This window comes from Vicia villosa, unplaced genomic scaffold (genome assembly GCF_029867415.1).
Source record: "Vicia villosa cultivar HV-30 ecotype Madison, WI unplaced genomic scaffold, Vvil1.0 ctg.000102F_1_1_1, whole genome shotgun sequence".
NCBI classification, from domain to species: Eukaryota; Viridiplantae; Streptophyta; class Magnoliopsida; order Fabales; family Fabaceae; genus Vicia; species Vicia villosa.
The window spans coordinates 24,779-52,110 of record NW_026705014.1 but is presented as its reverse complement, the minus strand read 5'-3'; the positions used below and the strand labels follow the sequence as shown (position 1 = coordinate 52,110).

Here is a 27,332-nt window from a genome sequence, read left to right as displayed (position 1 = left end):
GAGCGATTTCGAGTGCTGCTGTCTTGCGGGCAGCCTTGGCAGAGCTGCTGCCAGCGCCTAACAGCACTGCAGTAGCGGCTGATACGGTGTTTTGGCTGCTGTTGGACGACCGTGTGTTCTCCGTTTCTTCGTGTTTTAGTGAGCTTCGCAAGGCTTCGTTTCCTTATGGTCCGGCAAATAGATTCGATAGAGTTATGTCTACAATTTGGAAAGTGGAAGTTCCCCTTAAAGCCAAGGCTTTTGGTTGGAGATGTTTTTTAAATAGGATCCCATCAAAAGACTCTCTTTTGTTAAGAGGTATCCTTAAATCTTCTTCTAATCTCTCTTGTGTTTTTTGTAATGAAGTAGGTGAATCTTTGTCCCATTCTCTTCTATCTTGTCGTTGTACGGTTGATGTTTGGAAAGAAATGGCGGAATGGATAGGAATGACTTTAATAGTTGTGCTCGATTTCAAAGAGAGCTTTTGGGATTGGAGTTCTTATTGTCACCATAAGAAAGTCAATCAAAGAAAGGAAGGTGTTGTATGGTTGGCTATTGTGTGGAGTCTTTGGTTGAGCCGAAATGATATTATATTCAAAAACTCTAATTGGAACAAGAGAGATGTGGTGTGGAGTTGTAAAGAGCTCGTTTGGAAATGGTCGTACATAGGGAGAATTACTCAACCCAATTGTAATTTTTACGAGTTTAGCAAAAACTCACTGTTTTACTTGCGCTAGGTTCTATTTGGTTGGGTAATTTTCTTTTGCTAGGATGGTTGTTTCCCTTTCTTTTGTGATGGTTTTGCTCTTTGTCCCTTGTAATCAAGTCCTTTAGAACTTTGGTTCTTTATTAATAATACTTGCTTAAAAAAAAAAAAGAACATTGCATGTGAAGACAACATAGATCATTGCATTTCAAGATTATATAGACCATGAACTAACTCTAAGAGTTTACACCAATTAGAATTTGACACCAACTAAAATCACTAATACGATGAATCTTTTAAAAATTAAAGGGGAAAATGACATAACATGAAATATAAGTCTTGATGATATAATGATACTGACTACTGAGTAGCAAAGGAGCATCACATTTCCTCAGTGCCCAAGAACAATATTCATTATCCTAATTCTTATCCTCTTAGTACACCAAATATTTATTCCCATATAGTAATTATTTTTTATAACAACCATGCTATGATGACACTGAAAAGTTTACACCGTAAATTTACTTAGCTTCATTTTATGCGTGGCACAAACTTTTATTTTCATTAAAATAATAAATTAATGAAATAAGTATACTTAACCGTATGAAAATACGGTGTTAATGTCAAATATAGTGTAACTATATCATTTCTCTTTTTATAATTAATACTGAAAATATTTTGTTTTAGAAATCAAGTAATAAATATTAGAATAAGTTTTATACCATTAATATATACTACTTTCAAAAATTAGTATTCATTGAAGATTATGAAGAATTTGAGTAAATATTTTTAATTTAATTTATATTATTTAAAAATATATTAATAATAAATATTTATTTATCATCATCATTAAAAAGTTTATATATATATATATATACATATATATATATATATACATATATATATATATATATATATACATATATATATATATATATATATACATATATATATATATATATACATATATATATATATATATATATATATATATATGGCCTTTCTGTATCTGTTTATATTTTTATTATTATCATTCAATTTTGCTTTTTCATTAATGTAATGGTATTATTTAGGATTAGTTTGGGTGTTTAACACGGAGTATAATGGTGCTCTTGATCAATCGAATGACTCTTATTAATTTAAGACAAAACAATAAATAAATCAAAACGTCTCTCATATGAGAGACCTATCCATGTGATGCACCATAGCCCGAGCTTATATTCAACGTGACACTGAAATGATCGTAATTATCTATCCTCAAGAAACATTTTAAAAATTAAGGAACAAAAGTAACATGAACAAAAAAATTAGAAATCAATTTAAATACAATTATATAATTAAGATATTAAATTGAGTATTTTATCATAATGTTAATTTTAATGTGAGATATATATTATGTTGACTATAACCAGTAGTTAATGAAGAGTAAAATATGAATTAAAAATAATTAGATTTAATTGAAATTTTGCTCTCTTATTTTAATTTATTTTTAAAATTAATTTCTCTATTTTAAATTTAATAAATTTTGAGCTTCCTCTTATTCTATTGCATTTATAATTAACGATGTCTCTTTTTTTAAATTATATCACTTATGAAACATGTCAAATTACTATATAAATATGTCGAAGACACCCCACCCCACCCTTGCTGGACGAACTACTCCTCGCGCTCATCATGGTTTTGAGAACGCCAGCAGGATCAGTAGCCTTAAGACTTTCCAATTCAGCCTGAGAAGATAGCGGAGGAGTCTTAGTCGAAATAGTCGTATGTACAGTGACTGTCCCGAAAGGTTTCGTCTTTTCCTTTCTAATTTTAAGCTGGCTAGAAGCTTCATCTTGGGTTTTATCTTCATCCATGGGATCAGTTTTTGTACCCTCCGCAGATTGTTCGTCGCCTTCATCTATGTTAGACAATTGAGGATGTTCCTCCATGTCAACATCTTGGTTCGCAGGGGAAATATCTGGTGATGAGTCATTCGAGCGATTATCTTCAACATGGTCAATGTTTTGAGTATTCTTTAGAATGTCATCACTGTCATTATCTGAAAGGATGGGGGCAGTAACTGATGGAGGTTTCTGTTGAGAAAAAGTTGCATAAAAGTTTATGGAATTCCTAGTCAGACCTTTCGAGGAAGGAATTTTTTGTGGGATAAAATGGAAAGTCATAGACACATACTTGGAGGATTATGAATTGAGGGATTCATTAACTTGAGATTTGAAGTGGCAGTGCGTGCATCATCCTACACATTTAGAATAGATTGGCTCGAATAAAAAATCAGTGTGGAACTGGAAATCAAATGACAAAGCAAGTTCCATACCTTGGAGGGAATATTGTCTGGGCTAGAATTATGGCTTTCGACAACATGATTAGCTCCAACAGTCTTTGGAAGTTGTTCATCAGATGAATTCTTGCCACTCGAAGCTGTAGGCTTCGAAGTCCCTGACTCTTTCTCCCGAACCAAAGGAATGGAGGCTTTTTGCCTCTTCTTAGTTATCAATTTTATGTGGGGAGGAGAACAATCTTCACCATCTGATTCGACTGTAATGTTTTTAGAAGCAGCCTTCCTCTTTGGAGTGGTTGGTGGTTTTCGAGTATTTTGAAAATAAATTGGTTAGAATCATGTAACAACAGATGAATACCATTGCAAATCAAAAGCCAAAAAGATTACCACAAGTTTCGATTTGCTGGTTTTACTGGAGTCTTCGTTAGTCTTCTTATCCTTCGAAGGAATGACAGACTTGCTAGTGTTGGCAGCAGGATCTTTGATGTTCTGCCTTCGATCGAGAGTTGTAATCAAAGCAAAACAAGTTAGTATAAAGGCATAGAAGAAATAAAGAAGATTACCAATCGAAATGTTTCTTCAGTTCCAAACCTTCGGGTATTGGAGTCAGAACACGAGCGTGTTCGAGGCCAATATGAAGATGCCCTTTTGAAACTGTCCAAGGTATGCTTAGTCGGAACCACTCGTTCGGCACGTTTTTTAGATTCTTTGCAAAGAATTTTAGGGACATTTCTATAAAAGAACCAGTCTGGAAAAGGGGGACTTAATGCCACACCAAAATCAGCACTGGATAACAAAGGGAATTTTGGGGGATACATTTTGAAAGTCGTCTCATAATGTTGTTCAGGACGAACGTATGAAGGTATTTTCAGTTTATCCAATGTCTTAGAAAACTTTTCGTGTAAAGTTAACGCTGCCTCACGAACGGTCCGACTAATATCACTAGGCTTATAGATAGTTTCAAAGAATTTTTGGAACGCTTGTATTTCTTTAATATGTGTCGAAGTACCTTTCTGGAAACGCTCCTGCCTCATTCAGTTCATGCGAAAGGCCAGCAACATCAAAGATTTGTTGGTTGCAGTAGTCAACCCACCATTTGTGAAATTCCATGGTGGTATAAAATGAAGGTTCGAAAGAGATGGGAGTAAGGGAAGTGACGCCAATGTATCTGGCAGTTTTTGATTCGAAACTCTCTTCAATCGAATACATGATGTGCAAACACATATGACTCCTCTTGTCATACAAACACTAGGGTTTAATCTGAACAAGACTAAACTGTCTCAAAACAAGGTTGGGTTGGTAGCTAATAAGGCCATAGTGGATCTTCGTGATTCGCAGTAGATGGTGCAACATTTTAGGAGTTAAAAAGGCCTCCCAAATGGCCATTGACTTAGGATGTTGATCTGGAGAAGAAGCAGGAAATTCCTGTGTAAACCATCCAGGACCTACTTTCCTTTTGGAAAATGGATCCATCGAAGGGCTAAAACGATAACGTTTAGCAAACATCATGATATAGGATCGAAACGCCTCTAGCAATTGACCTCTTTCTTCTTCGGGAGTTAAGTAGGCAAGCCTTGTCCCTTCGTCCGTCTGGTTCTTGATAGCTGCATCATCTTCGTCAACCAGTCCTTTCTTTGGGAGAACGGCTTCAAAAGTGGCATTAAGCCATAGTTGTAATAACCAGAAGGGCCCAGCGAAAAGTAGATAGGTTCCAGCCTCACATGCCTTCAAGAAATCAATAGATTCGCCAAGGCTTTCATAAAGATACCCTCGAATCATGTGGCCCAAATCCAATTTTCTCCCAGCATTTAGTTGGTTGGCCATACAAAGATACCTCTTCTCCACTTGAAGAGACCTCGAGCAGAAGACACACCTCGAGAGCCAGAGCGCCAGGAATGTGATATGCTCTTCGTCAGAAACTTCATCGCTTTCTTTGTTGAGGTGTTTTATGGTGAAAACAGTATAAGTGGCTTTACTTTCGCCAAACTTTATGGTGTCAGTATCCATATAGTTGGGGTCGAAGTCCTCTCCCGTTGGTCGAAGCCCTGTGATAGCAACTATGTCGAAGAGAGTAGGGGTAACCATCCCACATGGGAGCTGAAAGGTGATGTGAGATGCATCCCAGAAATATAGAGACGCTACCAGAGTAGTTTGGTTATACTCTAACCCAGTTTTCGACAACTAGATCAAATCGCAAATCCCAAGTTCTTTCCAAAATGGGGCTTTTTTGGCTTCGACTTTAGCTAACCAAGCATAGTAAAGATCAGAATCTTTCGCTAAAGGGACAGCCCTAAATACCCTAAGGGTATTAGTCATATACTCCAACCTAATGGTCTCTTGGGCTATAGAGGCCCCAATTGATGAACCTTCAGCATTCAGAGTTTTCAGCAAAGAGCAGTTTAACCTTATCATCTAACTTATTCTTACTAACTAGAGGCCTAGTTTTGTAATAAGCAGGGAAAAAGTTAGTTTGTAAATGAGTATCAGGACCAAGTAGAGGACCCATGAATGCATGAGTCTTGTCATTGATCTTGAAAGGGATTATTACCTGAGAAGCATAAATGGCGCGTCTTTCTTCCAAGTAAGGTTCTGGTATGTATGCTTGATTCCCGACGAGTACTCGACGTTGAAGCTCTAGGACAGGTTGAGAAGCTTCCCCGATTTGCGCTTTCTAGGTAGGTTCAGTTGAGGAAGCCATTGATGAAAAAGTTTGTTTGAAGAAGATGAAGAGAGATTTGAAGAAGTTAGGCGTTCTTCAGAGATAAAGCAAAGAGTCTAATTGTGAAAGAAACGGTAAAAGTTACATAAGTGACTAAAGGTCAATATTTATAGGGTCAGAAAATAACCCCTTCAAATTTCTAATTAATTTATTTAATAGAGTTAGTGGGGCACGTGGCCTAAGACGATTGGTTCGCTAGACGGTTTCGCAGTTAATGGCCTCACTCCTAGTTTCTAAGAGTAATGATAAGACGTAATGGCGCAAGGTTTTGAGAAGACGTTTTGAAAGAAAGGTCATAATGACTCTGACGTCATTCAGAATCTTGGAATTCAAAGGTCTTAAGAGGTCGAAATCTAAAAGTGTCAAGAAATTTCTATTTCTGTCTATCTTTCAAAACAGGCATTTATTGGGGGCAATTTGTTAGCTGGAGATTTTGACATAATGTCTGTATTCTTTGAAGACATATGTCTCGAAGAGGGAATATCTTGCATTGGCTATTTTTATAATGTGTTAGTATTTGCTCCTAAATCGAAGTAAAATATAAGTGAATTACCTTCGAAGCCTAAGGACTGAAAAGATTTAGGAAATTCTGATATATTTTATTCGCAAAGTAATCTAATTAAAATAATTTATAGTTGTATTAGTAAAAAATAATTTGTAGTTGTATTAGTTTAAAATAACTTTAGTTTTGAGATTTAGATAAATATTTGTCATAAATACTCAATTATAAACTATTTTAATTCAATAGCTTTATTAGAAGCAACATTAATCTCTTGTATTTGATTATCTATTTGTAAACCAACATTCCTTGAGTGATTAAGTTGTGATCTGTATACTCAAGAAGACTCAGAGGTTGTTCTAAGTTGAGAACCATAATATTGTAATTATTTTTTGATTAGTGGATTAAATCCTCAGTGGAGGTAAATCACCTGTGAGGCTGGACTGGAGGTAGTTTGAGTTCAAACGAACCAGGATAAAAATAATTGTGTTCATTATTTTTAGCTGCCAAAAAGAAACAACCCTTATTCAATCCCCCCATTTAAGTGTTTTTCACTCCTTCAGCTAACTGAATGGAGAATTTTGTGAATCAAGAGGAGGAATGAAGAAAATAAAAATTCAAGTTTAGAGTTTGTGTGGGATCTGAATAGGGGTTAATTGGGTCTCAAAATCTTGGGAAATGAATAAGGGATGATCCTCTATTTATAATTGAGCTCGTGGAATCAAAACACGTGTGAAATGATCAAGTTTTGAGTGAATTTGTGTGAGCTTCACGAGTGAAAAAAGTGTGACCTTCATTTCATCAAAATGCAGCCAAAGCATGAGTTTCAAGGCACTAAATATCTTCTAGAAGGTTTCTAATCATGTTTAGAAACAAAAACACGTGCCACATTAGCTTGATTTCAAGTAATTTAAAGATTTATCAAACTGATTATGCACTTTACTTTAGGTTCAAGGTACCATGATCACACCAAGGCCATTTGAAATTGACTCGTGCGTTTTGTGATTTTCTTTAGGCTAAATACTCTCATCATTACATAAAACATAATGCAAAAAGAATGGAGTCAATTGGAGGCTTGAAGAGGAAGATATGATCTCATAAACTTGAGGTCAATATGTAACAGCCCGAGCCTTCGGCGTTCCCGACACTGTCACCTCACGATCTTCTCTACCCCCCTCACTAGTAGAGTTTTTGCCTTTCGTGGGAATCGAACCCTGTACCCTGGGGTTCAAGTACATGTTCATTCCATTCCCACTACCAATTGAGCTAGTAGCTCAAGTGGTAGTGGGAATGGAATGAACATGTACTTGAACCCCAGGGTACAGGGTTCGATTCCCACGAAAGGCAAAAACTCTACTAGTGAGGGGGGTAGAGAAGATCGTGAGGTGACAGTGTCGGGAACGCCGAAGGCTCGGGCTGTTACATAAAAAGGCGCCTTTTTAATGTAACACCCCGATATCCGCTGCACGCATCAACCGTGTCGGCCAACCGAGCATGGTAGCAGGAATTGCTATGAATATGTACTTAACCCCTAGGTACATGGTTCGATTCCTGCGGGAGGCAAAAACAATATTTCCTGGGCAGCCGATAAGCGGACCTAGGGGGGATTATTGATTAAGCTGGTGACATGCTTGGTAGGCCGGAAGCCCTGCGGGGTAAGCGGAAATCCAGGGTGTTACATTAAAAAGGCGCCTTTTAAATGTAACACCCTGGATTTCCGCTTACCCCGCAGGGCTTCCGGCCTACCAAGCATGTCACCAGCTTAATCAATAATCCCCCCTAGGTCCGCTTATCGGCTGCCCAGGAAATATTGTTTTTGCCTCCCGCAGGAATCGAACCACGTACCTAGGGGTTAAGTACATATTCATAGCAATTCCTGCTACCACTTGACCATATGGTCAATTGGTAGCAGGAATTGCTATGAATATGTACTTAACCCCTAGGTACGTGGTTCGATTCCTGCGGGAGGCAAAAACAATATTTCCTGGGCAGCCGATAAGCGGACCTAGGGGGGATTATTGATTAAGCTGGTGACATGCTTGGTAGGCCGGAAGCCCTGCGGGGTAAGCGGAAATCCAGGGTGTTACACAATACCTGAAAAACTAGGTCAAGCCTTGTAAGAAACATGTCATGACCAGGTTTTGTGCACAAAGGGCATAGAATTTTTGAGCGCCTTAGAGCATGAATTTAGCTTGGACCTTTGAAGATGAAATGTTCTTCTCTTCAAGATGAACATTTGGAAAGAAGAACCGCCCGCAAATTGTGAAAAATGAAAGAGTTATGCACTTTTGAAGATAGGCATGCCATACTTGAAATTTCACTAAGTCCACAAGGTGACCTATAATATTTTTCATTCTTTGATGACTTTCCCCTCAAAATTGGTCCTTGATCTTGAAATATAACTTGAAGTAGACTCATTCAAGATTACTATGCAAAACAAATGGGCTCAAAATGAGCAAGTTATGATTCTTTGAAGTGGACACACAATTTCTTAAACTTTTAAAGGAGGACCTATAACTTCTTCTCACTATTGATGACTTTCTTCACAAAATTTCCTCTTGACTTGTAAAGAGAAGTTGTTGATGGTGTCAAGGAGAAAATTTTCAAAAAGAAGCACTTAAAAATATTGAAAGTAGAGGGAATTATGCCCTTTTGATCATAGAATCAAATACTTGTCAAGTTAGGTCAAACTTCTTGAATCAACTTTGGATCTCTTGAACTTTCCTTGCATTATAAGACCTGAGGAGGTACATAAGACCTTGAAATGATGTTTTCTTGAAGCAAAATTGATTGCGAGGCTCGTGGCTTGGTGACATTTGTTGAACAGGACATGGAAATAAACATGTGAACCTATGGAGTTTCTTGAAGAATCAAACCACTTGAGCTTGAGATGAACTTGATCAAATGAAATTAAGAGATACTTAAAAATGACATTTGATGATGAGGAAATCTCTTTTGAAATCTAAGCCATTTAATTTATCATGAAAAATGAAATTGAGGTATACGAACTTAATTGTTGTAAGTTGGCAACATATTTGAATTGGATTAATAGTGATTAAGTTTCAATCAAATTTAGATTTTTTTAGTTATAATTTATCATGAAAAAGTTATTTGAATTTTTTTCCAATATTCTAAAATATTTTTGAATAATTATGAAAAATTAAATTCAGGCGTGTACTAATTAAAATTTTACAATTTGGTGAAATATTACTTGATTAATAATGACAAGGTTTCAATCAAAGCATAAAAAAAAGCATATGTACAACAATTCTCTAACTGAAAACTACTACTACGTACTACTGTTTGGGGTGAATTTAAAAGTAGGAAGATTTATTTAGGAGAGAGATTTGAAAATGCTACTTTTGGTCAAGATAAATAAAAGTATATAGTAACACGTTTTTCTATTTTTAAATAAGTAAATTAAAATGCATTATGTGATTAAATAAAATATATTAGTGTTTGGCCTGACATAATTAAAATAATGATTGTCTTCAAATTTGTTGGCTATGCTCTATTTTTTATTCATGATGATTCTGCAAATTTTGTAGAAATTCAAATGTTTATTGTGTTTTTTATTCATGATAAATCTGCAAATTTTGGTAATGTTCAAATGTTTACGTTGGCTATGCTGGGTTTGTTTTCTTTGAACTAGTTCTTGCATTAGGAAACACGTTTATCATTTATGCTAAAGGAAAGGAATCCAAATTTTAAAACATAATGTTGAAGGAAACTAAAGGAAAGGAATCCAAAGTGCATAAAGGATAGGAATTCAAAGTTTGAAACATAAGTAGTTTGATGTTGCCATATACCAACCACACTACAAACATCAACATGAGTAGCTGGAAAGCAAATAATTAGTACTACTCCACAACCTTCACGTCTCATTATTCTCTTGAATAAAAAAATCAAACACAAAATGTAACATATAGTATTTACTTGACTAAGTTAATTTCTTATCAATATTTAAAGGGCTATTTATGTCATTTTCATAAAACCAAGCACAAAATGATTCAGTAATCAGTAAGGCTTAAGTTAGTATAAATAGGGAGAGGGACTTGTTATTCCTGCATCCTATCATTTATTTGAGCTTACAAACCTTTGCTCTCTGGTTCATTTGAGTCATCTCTCTTTTTGTATACATCAAGTTTTTGGTTTTCACTTTGATACTTGCCTGAGCAGCCACTAGCTTGTACTCTAGTTATATTGGCATAGATGAAAGTCATTGAAGAAAAGTTTAGTATTATTTCGCTGAGCGTGATTCTTTCAAACCCACAAGAAAGTGTTGTAGGAGGCCGAAAACCAACCAGCATCCAAACTGGTTAAATGGAGGGTTAATTTATGGTAAATGCATTCTTATCACATTATTTACTGTATATTATTAAATAAATTTTCTGGTTTTTGGCTAATATATGCTTCATGTGTTTTGAAGGCCCCGCATGTTCTTCGGTTGGGAAGGGAGCATTTGCTGAGCATGGTCCTTACCAGCTGGAATAGAGGTAACCATTTTCTATTTTACTTCATTCTTTTTTACTCATTCTGCATTTTATTTTTGAAAACCTGATAAGAAGGGATTTGCTACTACCATAAACTAGGGTTCTACAAAGAAGATAAAGACTAGAGACAAAATTAAAAACTCATTTCATTCAGCATACCAACAATAGAGACAGCAGCTCTATTAAATACAAGACATACTAATGGGCCTAGGAATAACATTCTGGCTAAGCCCAATTTGGAGGAATTAAAATAAACTCTAACTTAAAATTAAATAGATTAATTCATAATATAGTCTTGTTGCCAAATGGGCTTCTTTAAACTTCTGCTGGGCCTATCACTACTTTCCATCCCAATGTGAACCTTGTCCTCAAGGTTAGAGAAACCAGTTGGTGGATCCGGCCCAAGGAGAGGCCCACGGTGACTTGAAGAGAGCAAGTTAGGTTGAGCAAGCCGACTTGGAATAGTGGTGCGGTGAAAGGTGGAATCCAGCTGGGGTGAGAAATTTGAATTTTTGGGACGCGTGTTACCTTGCTGTGCTTCAAGAGGTGAACGTTGGTAATCCAACGGTGGGAAGCCAGAAAGCGTGTTGGCCTTCCAATTTGGTTTCCAAGGAGCATTGGGCAGTGGGGTAATTAATGTAGTAGGTGGAAAACAGCTGTGAGCACATGGGAAAGTGTCATGGGAACCCGTAGAGAGACTAGTGGGTGGGGCCAAGGGTGAGTGAGAAAAGTCTTTGTTTTGGCATCCAATGCTGTTGGACGGTGCAGATACAGATGTAGGGATATCCAACGGTGAGACATTGGGCAGGCTTTCTAGATCTTTCTGACGCGTGAGATATGGGGCAGATGCACTTGGAGTGTACTTTGGAGACTTAGAAAAGATCTTATGAGTCTTAGATAACTCATTTCCCTCAGAATAATGTTGAACCACTTCTTTTTCTCCTTGGTTCTGCAAAGAGTCCTGTTCCAAACTAGCTTCGCAAACCTCTGTTTTTTTAGTAATTCCTTCTGGTCTCTCATTCTCTTCAGACTGAAAGTCAGTTGTTTCCTCTTCTTCTTCGTTCTCTCTAAGGTTTTCGGGTAGGGAACTTGGGTAGATCTGTGGATCTTGAGCATGATATTTTCGGAGTTGGGAAATATGGAAAACTGGGTGGATCTTAGATGGCGAGGGTAGTTGCAGTTCATAGGCCACCGGACCGATTCTGCGCACAACAGGAAAAGGGCCAAAATATCTCTTTGAAAGTTTTTGAGAGGTTCGCCGCTGCACCGATGTTTGCCGGTATGGTTGGAGTCTCAATAACACCAGATCACCAATAGCGAAGGTAACGTCTTTGCGCTTTTTATTTGCTTGCTCCTTCATAAACTTTTGACTGCGGTGTAAGTTGAGCTTTAGTTTATTAATGATGGTTTGCCTTTGTTGTAGCGTTGCATCCAGTAAGGGAATGGTGGAGAACCCTTTGACATAGTCTTTAACAGCTGGAGGAGGCCGACCGTAGAGAGCTTCGAAAGGCGTCATTTTGATTGAAGAATGGAGACAAGTGTTATGCCAAAGCTCTGCTAAATGAAGAAATTTGAACCACTGTCGAGGATTATCGCTTGTGAAACACCGCAGGTACGTTTCTAAACTTCTATTCACAACTTCGGTTTGACCGTCCGTCTCAGGATGATAAGCAGTACTAAATTTCAGGGTTGTGCCTTGCACTCGAAAAAGCTCTTTCCAGAAAGTGCTCAAGAAGATCGGATCTCGGTCCGATACGATGGTTTTTGGAATCCCATGAAGCCTACAGATCTCCACAGAGAAACGTCGTGCTAGATCTACAGCGGAGAACTTGGGTGGTAACGCAATAAAATGAGAAAATTTTGATAGTCTGTCACAAACGACCCAGATAACTGTGTGACCGAAAGATTTTGGCAGATGAGTAATAAAATCCATTGACAAGTCCTCCCACACTTGTTGAGGTATCTCCAGAGGTTGTAATAATCCTTGTTTTTTTGTTGGCAGGTATTTGTTGTGTTGACAAGAGGTGCAGCATTGGACCAACTTCTTAACATCTCTGTAAAGTCCCGGCCATAGGAAAGTCGCAGAAATTCGAGACAAGGTTGGCTTCAGACCTGAATGGCCTCTAGAAGGTGTGCTGTGACATTCCTTGAGAATAGTAGAACGAAATTCCAGATCCTCCGGTAAGAATATGCGATCTTTATAGTATAATAAGCCTTGTCTGAAATAAAAGTATGAATTCGTCTTCTGGTTATTGTGGTACTGAGACACCAGATTTTGTCCTTGCTTGTTGTTTGCATAGTATTGGCGCAGTTGTGAAAGGAATGTTGGAACAGAAGATGAGATTGCAAGCAAGAGGGACGATTCTTCTGTGTGCCTTCTGCTCAGAGCATCAGCGACACTGTTGGATTTCCCAGGTTTGTAGAATATTTCAAAACTGAACCCTTGTAGTTTAACGGCCCATTTTTGCTGTTCTGGAGTTTGTATTGTTTGTACCAAGAGATTTTTAAGGCTCTTCTGATCTGTGAAAATATGAAAATGTTTTCCAATAAGGTACTGACGCCATTTTTTTACTGCCTCAGTAATCGCATACATTTCTCGAACATATACAGAAGCAGCCTGAAGTCGAGGGCACATTTTCTTGCTGAAGAAAGCTAAAGGGTGACCAGATTGTGAAAGAACTGCACCAATGGCTACCGCGGAGGCATCTGTTTCGACAACAAAGAGTTTGTTGAAGTCTGGAAGAGCAAGCACAGGAGTTGTCGTCATAATTTGTTTTAAACTTGTAAAAGCACTCTCTGCATCTGTATTCCATGTAAACTTAGTGGATCGTAATAAATCGGTGAGAGGAGCGGCGTGTGTGGCGTAGTGGCGGACAAAACGCCTGTAAAAACCAGTGAGGCCCAAAAATCCCCTGAGTTGCGAGAGTGAACGTGGCTGCGGCCAGTCTAATATTGCTTGAATTTTGTCAGGATCAGGGTTAACGCCATTAAAAGAAATGACGTGACCTAGATAATCAACCTTAGGAACTGCAAAAACACACTTAGAAAGTTTTGCAACAAATTTATTTGAAGCAAGTAGGTCTAAAATCAAAGTTAGGTGAAGTAAATGATCCGAATAAGATTTGCTGTAAATTAAAATATCATCAAAGAAAACAAGAACAAACCGTCTCAAATAAGGTCTTAAGAGGTCATTCATCGCCGACTGAAAGGTACTAGGAGCATTAGTTAAGCCAAATGGCATCACCAAAAACTCATAGTGCCCATCAATGGTTCTAAACGCCGTCTTGTGAGTATCTTCAGGTGCAACCCTAATTTGATGGTAGCCTGACCGTAGGTCAATCTTTGTAAACAAAGTAGCAGATCCCAACTCATCAAAAAGTTCATCAATTGTGGGGATAGGGAATCGGTCTCGGATAGTTGCCGCATTTAGAGTGCGATAGTCGACACAAAAACGCCATGATCCATCTTTTTTGCGGACTAAAAGAACGGGTGAGGAAAAAGGGCTAGTGCTGGGTTTGATAATTCCATCGGATAGCATTTCTTGGATTAAGGTAGTCATTGCTGTCTTTTGTGAGTGAGGATAGCGGTAAGGTCGCACATTGATGGGAGCAGTGTTGGGAGTAAGATGGATGTGGTGATCATGGGGGCGGCTTGGGGGTAAACCATGTGGGGTCTGGAAAACTGTAGGATAAGATTTTATGAGGTCAGCAATTTCTGGTGGGGGTGGTTGGGATTTGAGTGTAGTAGGTATAGGGAGTGTAGCAGAAATGGGATCAATTGTGGGTTGGTAAATTAAGAGATGCATGGAAGCAACAGAATCTGTATGTAAAAGGTGAAAAAGTTGTGTAAATGTTGAGGGGATGGGGGGTTGATGATTGTCACCTTTAATAGTGAGGCTTTTGCCATCATAGGTGAAAGAAATTTCCGGAATAGAGAAATCAGCAATTATTGGGCCAAGGGTACGCAACCATTCCATTCCCAATACCACATCAGCCCCTTCAATTGGGATTAAGTAGAATGGAATCATAAATAAATGGTCTTGAAGAGTAATTGGAACTTTAGAGCACAAACCTGAACATTGTAATTTAGAGCCATTTCCCACCATGACAGAAAAATTAGGGATTGGAGTAGTGGGGATGTTGAGGTGGTTAGCAATTCTTGGTTGAAGAATGTTATGAGTGCTTCCTGTGTCGATGAGGACCGTGACGACCAACCCATCAAGCAACCCTTGGAACTTTAGTGTTTTTGGAGAAAATTGACCACTAGCAGCTTGTGGTGAAAGTTGAAAATATGTTTCCTCTACTTCTGAATTTTCAGTTTCTTGTGCAGTTGGTTCATCAGGAACATCATCATTAACAGCTATAGAATTGTCCTCATCAACCATGAGTAACAAAAACTTCCCATTAGCACATTTATGACCCGGAATGAACCTTTCATCGCAGTTAAAACATAATCCTTGGGCCCGTCGTTCAGCTTGTTGTGCTGGGGTAATCCTTCGAATTGGAAAACGAGTTGTGCTTGTAGGTGATTGGGGAACAGCAACTGGTTTTGAGAATGATGTTGTAGGGTTTGGGGCAGAAGGTGGCTTTGGGTATGTGGGTTGGGTAGAGGTAGTGTAACTTGGGCTTTTGAACTTGGGTTTGGAATCCTTTATTTTTGCCTCAATAAGTTTTGCTAATCCCACTGCATGAGTGACAGATTGAGGGCGCTGCACAGCTAATTCATTACGAATTTCTGGAATTAAACCAGAAATAAAACAATTTAAAATTGCATCTGGTGGCAGCCCAATCACACGGTTCCCTAACTTTTCAAAACTGGCTTGGTATTCCGTAACAGAACCATGCTGCCGAAGTTTAAATAATTGAGCTTGATGATTTTCATAGGTTGAAGGACCAAAACGTAATTCTAGAGCTCTTGCAAAAGCTTCCCAATTAGTAAGCTCATTGCTTTGAAACATCCATTTATACCAACCAAGGGCATCCCCTTTCATATAAAATGCAGCCATAGGCAAACGATTCTCATAGGGAATACTATAAAAAGCAAAGAATTGTTCCGCTTGGAAAAGCCATTCCAAAGCATCTGTACCATCAAAGTTGTTCAGCTCAATTTTGGGATGTCTAAAACCAGAATTTGGTTGTGGAGGGTAAGGGTATTGTGTGGTTTGAGGTGGAATATTGGGATAAGGGTAGGTAGAATAAAGGTACTGGTTGGTTGCGCTGTTGGGTTGGGAAAACGAGGGTGGAATAAAGGTTTGATTTTGTGTTAAAAATTGGGGTGGCTGAGTGTAGTTTGGGGGAAATGGGTTGGTAAGGGTGGTGGAGTAGGGATAAAAGGCAGAATTAGATGAGTGAATGGTGGGGATAGAGCGGGTAAACGAAGGTGGGGGGGGGGGGGGGGGGGGCGGTGGGGGAGTGTAAAGTTGGGTGGAAATATGTGTGGTGTTGAGTTGGGGGAAAGAAGAAGTGAGGTGCATAGAAGTGTAACCTGTGGCAGATCTGGTGGTTGATGGGGTAGTAGATCTAGGTGTTGATGTAAGGATGGTAGAGGAAAGAGGGGTAGATCTGGCTGTGGGAGTGGGTGTGGATGTAGTACTAGATCTAGGTTCTGCAGCAGCTGCATTCATAGCAGCAAATTGCTGTGTCATGAGGGTGGTAAGAGCTGCAAAATTGTTGTTCATGGCTGTTTCTAAGGTGGTATGGTTGTGGTTAATCTGGCCTAGCTGTAAAGCTACAGCTTGATTATTTGCTTCCATGGTGGATTCGAGATTCTCATGTGTTGAGATGAGATTTTCAATACGTTGGTTAGTGGCTTGGAGAGTGTCATCAATGTCTTTAGGTGTGGGGTTTGTTATTTTGGGAGGCATGGAGAAGGTGAATGAAAGCACCAATTGATAAGAAGGGATTTGCTACTACCATAAACTAGGGTTCTACAAAGAAGATAAAGACTAGAGACAAAATTAAAAACTCATTTCATTCAGCATACCAACAATAGAGACAGCAGCTCTATTAAATACAAGACATACTAATGGGCCTAGGAATAACATTCTGGCTAAGCCCAATTTGGAGGAATTAAAATAAACTCTAACTTAAAATTAAATAGATTAATTCATAATATAGTCTTGTTGCCAAATGGGCTTCTTTAAACTTCTGCTGGGCCTATCAAAACCTCTTTTTATGCTGATTTTCCATTTTCTACGTATTTCAGAAGCGAACATGCTATACTTGGATTCTCCGGCTAGTGTTGGTTTCTCTATTCGACCAACACCTCTGATCATCTCTTTGCGAATGATGAACTTACAGGTAGTTTGTCTTACTTCTTTTCCCTCAAGGAACCATTGCTCAAACAATCTGAAGCTAACTTCTTTACTTTAGTTCGAAATTCTATTTATGAAATAATCTTTCTATTTAAAATGAAATAATAGAATTCCATTTAAAATGAAATACAAATGTAAGTTCAATTGTAAAATAGAATTCCATTTAAAATGAAATAATCTTTAGTTTTATCATCTGTAATTCAGATAAGCTCTTTAACTTTCATTTTACTATCTATATTATTCCGACCTTTCAAACTAATTATTTTTATTGTTTAGATTGGCGGCACTACAAGAAATTTGACTTTTAGTGACAGTCAAAAAGCGTAGGTAAATGTTTATTTACCGTAGGTAAAACCCAAAATACCTATACCTACGGGGCTTTTTTTCGTGACCTATAATTCGCTATACCTACAGATGTTTTTCGTCACTATAGGATATAGTTACGGATTTTAAGCCGGTGGTATAATTATTTAGTTATACCTACGACCTTTTTCTGTAGGTATAGACCTTACTAAAGCTTGTGTTTTTTTCTTAAAATTCCGTAGGTATAAATCTTGACGTGAATTTCCTTTTATTAAAATTTTATTATTCTCACATTTAATCGCACTAATATATATTAATATATAGTTGAATGTCAATCTTTGTTATTATATACACACGTTATTCTAATCGAATTAGAAATTAATCAATTTAAATAAATATACTTATGAAATAAATTGTAACAAAAGTGTGACATGATATATATATATATATATATATATATATATATATATTATATATTGAGAATTAACTCAAAGTCTTATAAACTTAAAACTAATAATAGTTGGACTTGGATCATATCAATTCTAGAGTATTTAGAAAATTATACTAACAACAACAAAAAAAGATTGTTTTGTAATTATAAAATAAAGGGTTCCAACTCCAAAACAAATTGTGTGCACTTTATAGCCTATAACTTCTATCTTCAAGTTTTCATCATCAAGTCTCCCATACTAGCCTTTAATCTTCACCTACAAGAAATTAAAATAAAAAGATGAATGATAAAACAATTCAATGTAGATAATGACTCCTAAAAATATTAATAACTTTAGTGAGAAGTAATTAATACCATTTTCAATATCTTCATTATTGTTAGGACTAGGAGAGTTCAAATGGTTATGAGCACTAGAAGTATCAGTAATTTGTCGAGCAGCTTGTATTATGTCATTCACATCTTGTCCAGAAAATTTATTCTGAATTAAGGTAAGGACATTTGCTAACAAGCCTTCCATATGCTTAACTCTATCACGTAACTCTTCATTTTCGGACACATAAACCTTTGATTTTTTGGATTTAGGAAACTTGCCCATACATCGCACACGCCCCTTCTTTGCAGCTCCTTGTACTTTAGAAAATGTATCACCATTCCAAGACATAGAACCTTGCATACTTTGGGTTGATTGAGATGGCCCAGCCTCATTACTATATTTGTTTAGTTCTTCCTGAAATGTAAAAATATTGTGTCATATTGATTTATACTCAATGTACATGCAATATTATTGTATGTTTAGATGGCGAAAATTATACCAAAATTATACATAGAGATACCCAACAAAAATAGTGAGACACGACAAAACAAAAAATGATCCACAATACTATGAAACAATAAACTTTTGAAAGTAAATACCACAATATAATTGTAATTGAGATACCCTCATTGTTGGCACATTTATATATAATAGAAAGAACTAACTCTTTAGAATCTATATCTTTTTAATCATACCTTTTTTTACATATACATTGTGTTGCAACATAATGCACCATAGAAACCGTACAAACTAGTTAATGGTGTAGCACAGTGTCAGTCTGTGTATCACCTGTTATAGTTTTTTTGTTACATTATATATATATATATATATATATATATATATATATATATATATATATATATATATATATATATATATATATATATATATATATATAATACCATAATTGTGTCAGCACTTTGTCATAAAGGTGTAGCATACTTATGTAATGAAACTACATAAATGTGTCATAAAGGTGTACGTAAAAAACAAAATGAAACTACATTATGTTTTCCTTTATAAACAAAATGCACCATACAAACATGCTAAATCAAATATTTATTGGAACCTCGCCAGAAATATTATTCAATAAACAAGCAAGAGTTTTAATCATGCTATAACTCAGTTTCTATCAGCAGACCTAAGTTTCAATCATTGTAACTAATTTTCATATAAGTAGAACTTACAATCAATTTTGCAGCCTTTTCATTAACAATGGACCCATCTTTACGAGTGCGAGTTTCGATGTAAATCTCTTGACGATCAGGTAATACTCCTTTCCCTTTTTTCATCTAAAATCAAATATACAAGTTATATGTTAATTGTTTTTTAAATACAATTCACCCTATAAAAGTACAATAAAAAGAAACAAACCTTTTCATCAATAAATTTTGGGAGACTTTTTGTACCCATGCAATGGACATCTTCAAACTTAGCACGATTTTGCCTGTTAATTTTGCTTATTTTCTGCAATCGATGTAAAATATTATACACATGTAGTCAAAATAATAAACATTTTAATGTATTACTCATAATATGTATTACTTACTTGTCCATCATCGGAGAACCAATAATGAACCAACTCACGATATTGATCTTTGTCAACCCTATCATCAGGTATTGTTGATGCAACTTCTTCTTCTGTTTTACTCGGATCATATGCCATTGCCTTTAGATCACCCTTCCACTGCCTCCACTTCTCATTCAACTCAGATTTTATCATTTCTCGTGTTAACTCATTTATTGGAGGAACAAATTCAAATTTGCTCTACACAATGCAATGTTAAATAAAAATACAAGTTATATTAAATGTACAATCATAATATATACCTCTACTACTTCCATTTCCTATAAAAAAATAATTTAAATGTACAATCATAATATATACCTCTACTACTTTTAGCATATCGTCCACGTATTTTTCTGGCATTTTTTTCAAATTTTTTACCAATGCTTAACCATCGTGAGTTAGTTTCAATACCACAACATGGACATGCATATTGACCTTTAGTACTCCATCCAGAAAGGTTAGCATATGCTGGAAAGTCATTGATAGTCCACATTACAGCAGCACGAAGTTGAAATTTGTCTCTCTTGTAGGCATCATAAGTTTCAATTCCATCGTTCCATAAATCTTGCAACTCTTCTACTAATGGTTGTAGATAAATATCAATGTTATTTCCAGGACTTTTAGGACCAGGAATTAGTAATGATACCATGAAGAATGATTGTTTCATGCACATCCAAGGAGGAAGATTATAAGGAATGAGAATGACTGGCCAAGTGCTGTGAGAAATACTCATAGTCTTGAAAGGATTGAACCCATCAGAAGCCAATCCTAGTCGAACATTACGAGGATCTGACGAAAATGTCGGATATCGAGCATCAAACTCCTTCCAAGCAAGCGAGTCAGCTGGATGTCTAAGAGAACCATCATTCAATCTACCATCTTGGTGCCATCTCATCGATTCAGCAACTTCAGAGGACATGAACAATCTTTGTAGCCTTGGTTTCAATGGAAACCATCGAAGGATTTTTGCAGGTAAGTTCTTTCTCTTTTCAGAAGTCCCCATTTCGTTAGCTGGTACATCTCCATTTGTTGTTTTCCACCTTGACGTACCACACTTTGGACATACTTGATCATTGACATATTTATTTCGATATAATATGCAATCATTAGGACACGCATGGATCTTCTCATAACCCAAACCTAACGCTGAAATCATCTTCTTTGTTTCATAGTATGACTTCGGCAAAACATTTTCCTCCGGTAAAGCATCTCTTAGTAAATCTAGCAACATAGAGAATGACTTGTCACTCCATCCATGAAGACACTTTAAATGATACAAATGTACCATAAATGAGAGCTTGCTATACTTCTTACAATTTGGATAGAGCCTTTTCTCATTATCCTCCACCAATTGATAAAACTTTATGTTTTCTTCGAACTTAGAGCTTTCTCCAACTTCTGGATTTCTTTCACCTTCACCAAAAGTCGGTTCTTCCATCAAATGAACTCCAAAAACATCATGAATTAATCCGTCCATGTCATGTTCCATTTCTACATGTTCAGTTGTGCTACTTGAAGGTTTCTCACCATGAAATATCCATTGCTTATAACCTATAAGAAATCCACGTCGTGGATCAGTTAAGTGTTCGCGGACACTTGTGCGAGACTGTTCGTGACAGTTGGCACATATTGTACAAGGGCACAATATTTTTGTTTTGTTTTTTGAACTTTGAAAAGCAAATTCAAGAAACTCATTAACCCCTTGAATATATTCTTTACTTTGTTTTGATGGATCGCGCATCTGATAAGTGCCAAAATGTTGTTATTTTGAGTATATAATTGTGGCACTTATCGATTCTATTCATTCCGTTTTTGTAATAAAATCCCCACTTTTGTGTATATATTCACATTATTTAGTTTTCATATGTTTTATATACCGTTTAATAGTTTTTCCTTTGTTTTTATAGGTATTCATGCTTATTGGAGCCTCGAGGAATAAAGTGTCGAAGGCACGGCTCCGATTGCGCGATTTTGGATCAAATAAGCAAGTTTTGTGCAGAGAGCGCCGCTGAGCGGCGTCTAAGCGCGCTTTCCAGGGGCGAACCAATTTTCCCTGGCCGCTAAGCGGTGGTTCTGGCCGCTAAGCGGAGGCCTGTTTACTGTTGTAGATATTTTGTGAATACGTGTAGCCCGCTAAGCGAGATTTGGCCGCTAAGCGGCCGTAGCAGAAATTTTCTTTATATTTCTTCATTTGTAACATTTCTAGGTTATGGTTTTGGAGAGTTTTTGGTTCCAACTCCATCATTTTCATTCTTAGAGTAGGATTAGCTTAGAAAACAACACTGGGTCATGCACTTGGATGATCGGAGGTGGATTTCTCATCAACCGGAGCTGACAACCCGCGAGATGTTTGGTTTATCTTCTCTATTCTTTGTGTATTTCTTTGTGTTGGGTTTGTTTGTATATTTACTCGAATCTTATGTATATTTACCGATTATAATGTTATGTTTAACTTGCTTTATAAATCTGTGTTGATATTGTTCTGGATTTTTGCTCTGTGCTGAAGATTTGAGTTGCTTTAGAGATAAACTTCTTGAATCTTTATCTAGGATGATAATCTGTTGGTTCTGAACTCTAGAGATAGATTTAGAGCTAGCATTCACCGATTGTATCTGTACTTAATGCTTTCGTGTTTGAGCGGCGCGCGAGAGATCGCCGACGCGAGAATACGGATGTTCTCGTGACTTTGCGTTAGAGATAACCTTAGTTGTGAGATGATCTCGTTTGTGCTCCAGAGATGGACGCTTATGTGAGAGATACGTGATGACATAGATGAGTATCGTAGGTTGAATATAATGGGTTGGTAAGTGTATGTTTGTGAAGAGTGAATATATTTACATTCCTGATAAGTTATTTCTCTTCTAAGAATGTGTTTATTCTTTTCTTGTCCATATCTTTGTTTACTTTTTGCTCATTCAAACCCGAGCTCGAAACCGTAGAAACTGTTGAATGGCATCTTCCATCTCTGTGGACGATAATTCCCGGATCAATATTTCCAAATCTTTTCTGTTGCTTGCCCTATATTGCATTCAACAGCATCCACTCTCTATGAGCCATTGAACAAAATTTAACTGAAAAATAATCATAATAGATGATAAGACAATACAATACAATTGAATTTAAAATTAGAATATTAATTGCAGCACTTAGAATTTCTTAAGATCTACCTTCAAGTTCAAAGAGAACATCGATTCTACAAAATAATATATAACAAAAAAAACACCTCCAAAATTGCTCAAAATTAATCTTATCTACAACAAATTTTCACACTCTTTATCCTCATCCCCCACAAAGTATATACTAAATTTTAAAAGGCTTTTGTTATAGAAGAATGAAGATTAAAATTTAAAGCATTTGAATGATATAACAAAAAGTGATAATGGAACATATTTAATGATAGTTTGTAACTATATTTATACAGTTTCACACATGATCTACAAGCGGTTCTTTCATGTATTAGGATTAAATCATATATATATATATATATATATATATATATATATATATATATATATATATATATATATAATATATATATATATAATATATATATATATATATATATATATATATATATATATATATATAGTTGAAAAACTAATAAACAAAAACAGCTCTTGAAATAATAGTATACTAAATTAGCAAACCTTAGAATACTGATAAAAAGCAAAAGAGTTTTATTAGGATAAAATCACTAAACATTTGACAGTGCACGGTTCTCACTGTAAAGGTGTACCATTACCACATTTGAAAACAAAATCAAGTAAGTCACATTTTTTTATTCTACAACAACAAAATAAGATCAATACTTAAACACAATAATTTCATGCAACAAAATAAGGTTCATGTAAACCAGCCTCCTCTTCTCCAAATTCAAACACAAACATGGCTTAAAAAAAACTAAACAAGCATAAGATCTACTTTCAAAAATCCATAAATCCAAGAAGAAACCAAGTTTTTTTAAAATCTCTTTCAAACTCTCAACAAAGTCTATGGATCTCCTATTCATGCTCAAATAAAATGACAAAAAGGCATCAACATAACTTTGAAAAGTCATGGATGTGCAAGAACAAATAGAGTCTGAAATCAAATTGTATTTACTTTCAAAGTTTGGTGCATCACTTCATGTAAGAACAAACATACTACATGTAGAAATCAATCCATGGCAAAAACGAAACGAGAAAATTAAATGGGGTACCGAACCAGAGTTGGACTCGTCGGAGTTTTCGCGTCGGAAATGGTTGTATCGGTGAAACAAGATGAGTTGTTGGATGAAGCTGGCCGGTGTTTGAAGGTGGTGTTGTGTATTTTAACTATGATGAAACATGGTTGTTTGGTTGTTCTTGAGGATGAAGAATAAGGTTTTGGTTATAAAAGTGAGACAGAGTTTATTGGTTCATAGTTCGGTTTTTCATTTTTTACGGGTTGATTGTTGATTCTTTGAAAAAGACCATATGATGAATTAGAGAGGAAGAAGTAAGTAAATTGAGTTTATATGCTTTCACTTTTTTCCCTTTTTTTCTCCTTCAGATATGTGATTTTGCATTGGCTATGTAAAAGAATATGGGAGAAGGTGAGGCACTGATTGGTGAGAATCCCCTTCACTTGTTAACACACAAACCAGTAGATATTTTTAGGTCCAATATAATCACACAAATCTATACTATAATTATACTACTTACACATATTTACAATTCACACATAAACTATAATTCACATATATAATTACACATACTTGTACTACATTTACACTACTTCACACACAATCTACTGTCATACATACAAACATGTCTATGTGTAAATAACACCTGAATTTCAATTTCTTACCTCTTTCTCTTAAAACTCTGCATATCAACAACAAAATAAATGTAAACTTAAATAAGCTTTTATACTATAATACTATTGTTTGGTTAATTATTATTCCGGTAAAGAACCACATTGATATTAGTCCCAAATTGAACACAATTGAAATAAGGTGATTTTCATTTAAAGATTCTGCTATTTGTGACAAATATAAGAGATTATAATGATAGAATATGCTCCAACTATGGTTGGAAAAAAAATAATAGTAAAGGGTGCATGATGTTGCCAAAAGCTTGCAGTACCTGATTGTGTAGATGTCGCTGATGCAGTAGCGATGTCGGCGATGTCGGCGATGTCGACGAACTCAAAGACTAACAGACTTTGCACATATAAGAGTAGCAAGAAAGCTGAAAATAATCAATTGAATCATAAATCCCTTGTATATGTTGTGTAGAAGAAAACTAGTAATAGAGGAATTTATATTTTCTTTCAACTCTCTGTTACAGATTGTTAGTTTCAGAGAATGAACCCTAAATTAATATATAGTACCAGATGGAGAAAGAAAACTAAATCAAACAAAAAATTAATTGAAAACCCTAAATTGATGAACACTAAACTAAGCATAGAAATTAAAAACAGAAACAATCAAAGAAAAAATATAATGTTATGAAAAGGTAAAAAGGGGATTTGTGTAACAATAAGAGTTTGATGAACTAAGGTTTCAGTTAAAAGAAGAAGGCTTTACCAGTTGCAGCTTTGAGAGAGCTTCCGCGAAAAAGAAATGAGGGAAGATGGAAGGTGAAACGAAGAAGAAAATAGGGTTTAGATTGGGCGGTTAATGACAAAACGTTTTTGCTTTTCGCGCTCTTCATATTAATAATTTATTTTAATTTTTTTCCATCACTTCTTTTTATTTTTTAATTTTTTATTTCACTAATTGATTATCCGTGGGTATAAATCTCCTATACCTACGGCAAATATAGTTGTCACTAAAAACCTCTGTAGGTAAATGTCAAATTTCTTGTAGTGCGGGTGGACCATAGAGTATGGGGACATCCTCACATTTGCTACTGTCAAAGGAGCGAGTCATTCTGCTGCGTTCTCTCAACCAGCAAGGGCATTGAAGATGATAAAGACCTTTTTAGAAGGCAAATCACTATAAAATTAACTTTCTTAATTTAACATTTGTAAATTTCTGTTTTTATGACTTTCTTATTTGAATACAATCATATAAAAATTGTGTTCATTTTTTAGCTCGGTTGATAACATTAGCGCTACAATTCAAGGGCATTGAAGATAGAAGGCAAATCACTATAAAATTAACTTTTTCTTAATTTAACATTTGTAAATTTGTGTTTTTATGGCTTTCTTATTTGAATACAATCATATAAAAATTGTGTTCATTTTTTAGTTCGGTTGATAACAATAGCGCTACAATTCAAAGGAAAAAAAAAAATAATTCAACGGTTATAAAAGTAGTATTGAATAAATGATTCATCATACAATAATTAAAAAAAAGAATATGAGTAGTATTTTGATAATTCGATAATTTGATGTCAGTAACAGTTACTCAGAGCAAACGGAGATTAATCACCAGTTTTAATAGTTGTTTGAAGATTACTATAAAAAATAGGAGTAATAATAAGACAACAATTTAGAAGTTGGGAATAATGAACGTGAAAGTAGAGTAGTTTCTATTATTGTACACACCAATTCAACGAGGAAGGTATCATTTCATACTATTTGAGGGCGTAATAGAACTTTCAACACGTGAAAGATTAAATTAGTACTATGATATAGTTTGGTTCGTGAAACCTCTTTAATGCTACCCTACCACTACAATAACCTATGAATGCCACTATTTTAGAAAATTCAAAACTCTTGTGAAAATTTTAAAAGGCTTAAATGTATCTTTGGTCCCTGTAAGTTAACGAGTTTTTTATTTTGGTCCATGTAAGTTAGCGAGTTTTTTGTTTTCGTCCCTGTAAGTTTTTTTTTCTTGGTCTGAGTCCCTATATTTCACTTTCGCGCTTGTTTTAGTCCCTAAAATCAAAATCTGCAGGAAAATTCGCAAGAAAACCTGCAGATTTTCCTGCGGATTTTGGCTTTAGGGACTAAACCGCAAGCAAAAAGTAAGATATAGGGACTCATAACAACAAAAAAAACTTATAGGGACGAAAATCAAAAACTCGCTAACTTACAGGGACCAAAGGTGCATTTAAGCCAATTTAAAAATACATCTTTCGCATCATCTAAATGGGCTTTGACTAATATGCATAAGGATTTACTTATGCATCATGCATAAGCCTACATAAGCCATTGGATCATGTTTTTAATTCAGTATTGAGTATTGAGTGGTGAGTATTTTTGTTTTTAATAAGCAATTGATTATAAAGCTCGCACTAGGGGTGCAACCCTTACAAGGAGACGCTAAATAGCGTTTGAACAAGTTAAAGGAAGTTTAAACCACTCATAGTAAGTGGCACTAAACTTAGGATAACCAAAAGACAACCATCTCCACGAAAGAAAGATGATATTGGAACAAACCACATCATAGCAAAAAACTTCCCCCTTGAAGATAATGGCGTTTCGCATAATCCAAATGCACCAAATGATGGCAATCCAAATTATGTTTATCTACAACCTATGATTAACATTATTCACTTTATCTTGTAAGACTCCGAAATCCAAAAAATCCACTCCGTTTAAGACCTCCTTAATGCCCACCCAACCGTGCATGTGATTCAAAATCTCCTTCACCACATGACAATTAAAAAAGAGATGAGAAATCACTTCCGGGTGGTTGCCACAAAACACACAATCTTTGTTAATGATGCTAGACACACCTCTTTTCAACAACTCATCTATGGAAGGAATTTTTTCAATGAAGAATCTCCAAGCA

At 35.8% G+C, this 27,332-nt stretch overlaps 3 protein-coding genes and 1 long non-coding RNA gene across 9 annotated transcripts; 1 reads left to right on the top strand and 3 right to left on the bottom strand.

Moving 5' to 3' along the window:
• Window positions 1-2,286: 2,286 nt before the first annotated feature.
• LOC131624092 (uncharacterized) lies at window positions 2,287-4,076 on the bottom strand. The gene is made up of 4 exons (XM_058895079.1): window positions 3,976-4,076; window positions 3,354-3,459; window positions 3,003-3,251; window positions 2,287-2,760 (listed from the first exon to the last, which is right to left on the bottom strand). The coding sequence occupies exons 1-4, from the start codon at window positions 4,074-4,076 to the stop codon at window positions 2,287-2,289; spliced, it is 930 nt and encodes a 309-aa protein (XP_058751062.1).
• Window positions 4,077-10,245: 6,169 nt separating this feature from the next.
• Window positions 10,246-19,925, top strand: LOC131624099 (uncharacterized). Of its 6 annotated transcripts, none has more exons than XR_009290457.1 (9): window positions 10,246-10,525; window positions 10,614-11,999; window positions 12,101-12,289; window positions 12,365-12,858; window positions 12,978-13,092; window positions 13,258-13,460; window positions 16,882-16,976; window positions 19,259-19,324; window positions 19,675-19,925. It is a non-coding gene; the product is annotated as an uncharacterized LOC131624099 (long non-coding RNA). The 6 variants fall into 6 exon arrangements; XR_009290459.1 differs by lacking the exons at window positions 19,259-19,324; window positions 19,675-19,925 and adding exons at window positions 18,126-18,232; window positions 18,327-18,630; XR_009290458.1 differs by lacking the exons at window positions 19,259-19,324; window positions 19,675-19,925 and adding an exon at window positions 18,126-18,305.
• Window positions 17,841-19,994, bottom strand: LOC131624098 (uncharacterized). The gene is made up of 6 exons (XM_058895087.1): window positions 19,946-19,994; window positions 19,607-19,825; window positions 19,432-19,524; window positions 19,245-19,349; window positions 18,099-18,471; window positions 17,841-18,000 (listed from the first exon to the last, which is right to left on the bottom strand). Exons 1-6 carry the CDS (start codon window positions 19,985-19,987, stop codon window positions 17,990-17,992), a joined length of 843 nt encoding a protein of 280 aa, XP_058751070.1. The 5' UTR covers window positions 19,988-19,994; the 3' UTR covers window positions 17,841-17,989.
• Window positions 19,995-20,011: 17 nt separating this feature from the next.
• On the bottom strand, window positions 20,012-21,368 carry LOC131624091 (uncharacterized). Its single transcript, XM_058895078.1, has 2 exons — window positions 20,124-21,368; window positions 20,012-20,062 (listed from the first exon to the last, which is right to left on the bottom strand). The coding sequence occupies exons 1-2, from the start codon at window positions 21,366-21,368 to the stop codon at window positions 20,012-20,014; spliced, it is 1,296 nt and encodes a 431-aa protein (XP_058751061.1).
• Window positions 21,369-27,332: the final 5,964 nt, after the last annotated feature.